The 5745-nt window shown below is 43.1% G+C and overlaps 1 protein-coding gene across 1 annotated transcript in view; it reads left to right on the top strand.

The window, feature by feature from the left end:
- Window positions 1-5745, top strand: part of SUSD5 (sushi domain containing 5) — a 111182-nt gene that overhangs the window by 30403 nt on the left and 75034 nt on the right. Inside the window, exon 2 of the mRNA XM_019508715.1 lies at window positions 1910-2087. Within this exon, the coding sequence (XP_019364260.1) occupies window positions 1910-2087 (178 nt within the window). The remainder of the gene's footprint in view (window positions 1-1909; window positions 2088-5745) is intronic.

The raw sequence follows: 5745 nt of genomic DNA, 5'->3' as shown, positions 1-5745 counted from the left end.
GCAGCATCACACTGAAGGCTCATGTTCATCTTGGGGTCAGTGATGACCCCCAAGTCCCTTTCATGCCGAGCCTATAAGCATGCTGCAGGTTTTTCCTCCCAAGGTGGAGAACCTTGCATTTTTCGGTGTTGAACACCATCAGGTTCTTGTCTGCCCATTTCATGAGCCTGTCAAGATCCACCCGGATCACCCTCCTGTCCTCAGGTGTGGATGCTTTACCCCAGAGTTTGGTGTCATTGGCAAACTTGGCCAGTCCACTTCTGACACCAATGTCCACATCATTGATGAAGATGTTAAATAGCATAGGTCCTAGGACAGAGCCTTGTGGGACCCCATTGATCACAGCGCACCAAGACAATTGGCTCTGTCGACCACCACCCTCTGGGTCCTACCGCGGAGCCAATTCCCCAGCCAGCAGATCGTGGTGAGGTCGAGGCCACAGTTAGCCAGTTTAGCCAAGAGGTGATCATGGGATACCAGATTGAAGGCTTTTTTAAAGTCAAGATATACAACGTGAATCTCTTCCCCCTTGTCCAGGTGATAGGTCACCTGGTCATAAAAGAAAATGAGATTGGTCAAACAAGACCTACCTGCAACAAACCCATGCTGGGTATCCCTCAGGTTATTGCCTTCAGCTAGTCTGTTAAGGATGGCCTCTTTGATAATCTTTTCCACGACCTTCCCCAGGATAGAGGTCAGGCTGATGGGCCTGTAGTTAGCCGGATCTACTTTCCTCCCTTTCTTGAAGATAGGCACCACATGGATCTTCTTCCAGTCATTGGGCACTTCACCAGTGCGCCAAGAGCTCTCAAAGATCCACGCCAGTGGCTGAGCTATGACTGATAAATTACATACAAACATAACAATGATAAATTAAATGTTATCTTTCTTAACTATTTCAAGGCTTATCTTTTTTTTTTGCAGAAGTACTTAATATACTTACTAAACAACTCAATAATTTCTTGATCAGCCTTTGCTACCAAAACCTCAATAGCTCTCTGCCAGCTTCCAAAATCTCCAGCAGTCACCTGTCTGCCTCCAAAATACAGTTGTGCGTTGTCAGAACTAAAATCTAATCTACAATGCATCGAAAATTTAAGTACATAGTAAAATAAATCAAATTGAAATAAAAACAACACAGGAAATACTGTGCTGATTCTATTTGTCATGGTCACATTTCATTCCATAAAGCCTTCCATTTTAAAAACATTAATGTGAAAGCGGTGTGTAATTTATGGTCTATAGATCTAAAATGATATGAAATCCATGGGTCCTTGCTGTGGAATTCAGGTCTAGGTTGCCATAAAGTACATGAAATCTGGACTTCAATATTATGGTCTGGAACTGAATTGGTAAATTATATGAAAGAGATAGTTGCACTTCTGTGATACTGTTTATACATTTGATTGTTTTTATACATGTGACTGTAAGATACCTTGATTCTTAGCCATATTTTCCAATACTGCTCTTAAGGAATTCTGACTCCGACTATAAAAACACACAAGTGAGTAATACCCCTGCTTGCTCCAAGAGTTACTCAAGTCTATGCATGAAGCAGCAAGAGATACCATTCATATGGTTTGGGAATGGGTGATGGCATGGCCCCACCTCACTGGTTGTTGACTGAAGTAACTAAACCAGGGGGTGGGGGAAGGAGAGAGTAATTTACTATTGGTTTAGGTGCCAAAATAGAAGTTAGGCATCAAAATATCCTTGAGGATCAGGGCCCAGATTGCTATTTTCAGGTATGAGGGGTTCTGTTGAAGTTAGCTGCGCTCCTAAAAGAAAGAAGGTTTCACTTTTTTCATGGGATGAGTTGTCACATCACAATATATTTACTGCCTACATATTTAATAAAAAGCCTTGATGTGAAACATCTTATTGTTGTTGTATGTCTTTGGTGCTGCAGGGAAGTTGTTTGCACTTGGATCCAGGAACAGCTCTCAGGGTCTGGATCTAGCAGCAGCTCAGAAATCATGTGCTGACCTGGGTGCTCGATTAGCCACCGCAGAGGAACTGAGGCGGGCTGTACTGGACTGTTCTTTCGCTGTGTGCGCCAGAGGCTGGTTGGCTGACGGTACCATTGGGTAAGGAGAACGGAAACGGCAAACTCCACCCTAACTAGCATGAATGACTTGCTCTCAAACACGTTTTCTCCCTTGGGTAATATTATTATTGAGAAACACTGGCTATAAAGAGAGCCTTATGCAACCAAGTCTCAAATGCTGCATTCAAAGATAAGCTAAATAAGCTGTTACCTTGCACAACATCAATCAAAAACAGCTGATGTTGCAGACCTGTGAATGTACCTTGGTCTTAAATCACATCACACATGATACTAAGATTGTTCCTTCTTTTTTTCCCTTTGAAATCTGTTATCTCGGCTAAATTTCCTCTGGGTCACACTGTATCTTATTTAAACCCAGAAAACAGTCTGTGTAATGTCTATTATTATTTGCTTTTATTTGTTGAAAGCTGACAGCACACTGAACCCCAGAAGAAATGTATAGTTTATGGATGCAACCCTGCTCCACTTAAATCCAATGTCTTCATAGACTATCTTAGTGCAGGACTTGGCTCTGTGAACAAAATAAATAATCAGGGTTTGAGTCAAAACTCACCAAAGTCAATTGGGCCAGGCAAAGTAAATTTGTATTTGTTATTATTTTGTATTATTTATTACTTATTTATCATGCACAAAGGTGTGCCAGGTTCCTCACAGAAATAAAGAGAAGGATCTGGTCCTGCCCTGCCCTATTTTTATATGAGGTGATGAGTAAGGGTAACAAAGACTGAAAAGGGTCATTTGTTTCAACGGTATGATCACAATGTGTCTCAGTTCAGGCATGAGTAAATCTTGACAATTTATATACTATGTTCACTGACTTATTGTAGGGTTTGGGAAGAACAAATCAGGGACTGGGATTCAAGATTCCTAATTTTTTTCTGGGTTCTGACACTGACTGATTTTGGAAGATCATTTGTACCTAATTTTTGAAGGGTGATTTTACAGCTCATATATTTTAACTAAGCTATCTAATCTAATCTAATTTATTTAGATGCCTAGACCTGGTTTAGATGAACAGAGTTGAAAACTGTGGTACTACCTCTCTGTGCCTCTGTTTTCTCCATAAAAATATAATACTTATTTCTTTTCAGGAAAGTTGCATATAGAAATCAGTAAAGGATTTTGTGAACCTCATACAGAAGGTGATTCAAGAATGTGAATCATTTAGATTATTAGAGAAATTTCATTATTTTATATATTGAATTAGACATACCTTTTGAGAATATGCCTTTCAAAACAAGTAGGGTGTTTATACATGTGCTCCAGGAAGGGGGGAGAGCCAGGGCTTTAATTAAAGTGGCTCTCAGAGCTGCTCTGATTAAAGCACCCTCAGTGTCATGTGTATTCAGCATCCCATGCTTCAAAGTGGTGGCAGGGGCACTTTAGCTAAAGCTTGTTCAACGAGCTTTGTTTAAAGCACCCTCACCACCATTTTGAAATGCAGGGATGCTGAATACTAGGGCTGTGTGAATCAGTCGCTGATTCAATTTGGCAGAGATTCAGCCTGATTCAGTAGCCAAATCTCCAAATCCTAACTGAATCGGGAAACCCTTTAATCAGAACCCTCTGAATCAATGCGGAGAGATTCAGAAAGATTCAGCAATTCAGACATAGACACAGATTTAAATGGTTTTTCTACATACCTCAAGGTACCAGGCGCCTTGTAAACGCTGTGATGGTGGGGCAGATGATGAGTCCCACAGGAGCATGCGGGGCTCCCCAGCACACTCAGCTGCAGACCTGGAAGTGGACCAAAAGCACTTTCGGTCCACTTTCAGGTCCGCCAGGGAGAGCACAGGCCCAGCCCCCCGCACCTCCCTGGCTTAGCGACTGGAGCCTCCTGGGTCTGGGGGGGTACCTGGGGTCCCCCCATGGCCAATTGCCAAGCTGGAGGGGTGTGGGGGAGCCCCCTAGTGTGTTCTCCGGCAGACCAGGAAGTGGACCGGAAGTAGTTCCAGTCCACTTCCAAGTTCGCTGCCGAGCACATGGGGGGCCCTCCCGTGCTCCTGTGAGATGCTCAATCCACCCCAGCATTGCAGCATTCATGAGCCATGCCTGGTACCTTGAGGTATGTAGATAAAATGTTTAAAGCTGTGTCTGGCCGAATTGCTGATTCTCCGAATCAACATTGAATCTTCAGATTCAGATTTAGCTGAATCGAATCAGGACAGTGATCTGAATCAATGAATTGAATCACTGTCCCTGATTTGGGCTGAATCTGAATCCGGATCGAATACAGTCTACTGAATACACATGACAAAGGGCTGCTGGAGTATGCTAATTAGCATGCTCTAGCAGATGCACAGCAGACTCGATTAATCAAGTCTGCTCTGCCATGTGCTAGTTAGCATATGTTGGAGCAGAGGTGCATCATGTGTATAGGTGCTCATAAATGTTTTCAAAGTAAAAAATTGGATTATTCTGATTATTCCAGAAAAGGTCGTCGTTCCTCAAGGGAATGATCCTTTGGGCACAAAAGCAAACAATCTCATTGCACATAAAGGGTGGCAGAGGGGCCAGGAAACCCTCTGGGTTGAACAGGGAAAATCCAGGAAAGCCTGGGTGCAAAAAAAGAGGAACATGGATAAAGACATATCTCCCAGTTGGATTATAGACAGGCACAAGAGGGACACCAGCCCACCAACAGTTAGTGCTGACCTAGTGAAGGGACACTTGGAGGGGCTGGACATGTTTAAGTCAGCAGGCCCAGCTGATCTTTATCCAAGGGTGCTGAAGGAATTAGCCAGTGTCATAGCAGAACCACTGGCAAAACTATCTGAGCACTTGTGGCGCTGAGGACAGGTCCCAGATAACTGGAAAAGGGCCAATATGGTCCCTATTTTCAAGAAAGTGGAAAGGAGGATCTAGGTAACTATAGGCCGGTTAGTCTGACCTCACTCCTTGGGAAAACCTTTGAAAAAATTATTAAGGATCATATTTGTGGGATCCAGCAGGAAAAATAATGCTGAAGTGCAACCAGCATGGATTCATAGCTGGTAGATCCTGCCTGACTAACCTTGTTTCTTTTTATGACCAGGTCACAAAATGCTTAGATGCAGGAGTTGAGGTAGATGTCATCTACAAGGATTTTAAAAGGCCTTTGATACGGTGTCTCGTCCCATTCTTATAAATAAACTAAGCGGCTGTGATGTAGATGATTACATGGTCAGGTGGGTGGCAAGTTGGCTTATAGGATGCATACAGAGAGTGGTGGTGGATGGTTGGTATTGACCTGGAAAGATGTGGGCAGTGGGGTCCCCCAAGGTTCGGTCCTTGGACCAATGCTGTTCAATATCTTCATCAGTGACTTGGATGAGGGTGTGGAGAGCACTCTGTCCAAATTTGCAGATGCCACCAAATTATGGAGCAAAGTAAATACAAGGGTGGGCAGAGAACAGATTCAGATGGATTTGGACAGGTTGGAAAAGTGGGCAGAACAGAACAGGATGCAATTTAACAAAGATACATGCAAAGTACTGCACCTAAGGAGAAAGAATCACCAACACACATACAGATTGGGAGATGACCTTCTAAGTAGCACAGTGGCAGAAAGGGATCTTGGAGTCATAGATGAATGTGAGTTGTCAATGTGATGAAGTGATAAGCAAAGCTAACTACACTATATCATGCATTAGAAGGTGCATCACAAACAGGTCTAAGGAGGTAATAGTTCTCCT

Source organism: Gavialis gangeticus, unplaced genomic scaffold, assembly GCF_001723915.1.
Source record: "Gavialis gangeticus isolate Ggan-Ray unplaced genomic scaffold, GavGan_comp1, whole genome shotgun sequence".
NCBI classification, from domain to species: Eukaryota; Metazoa; Chordata; order Crocodylia; family Gavialidae; genus Gavialis; species Gavialis gangeticus.
Note: the sequence above shows the minus strand (reverse complement) of the source record. Positions and strands in the feature narration are given on the sequence as shown.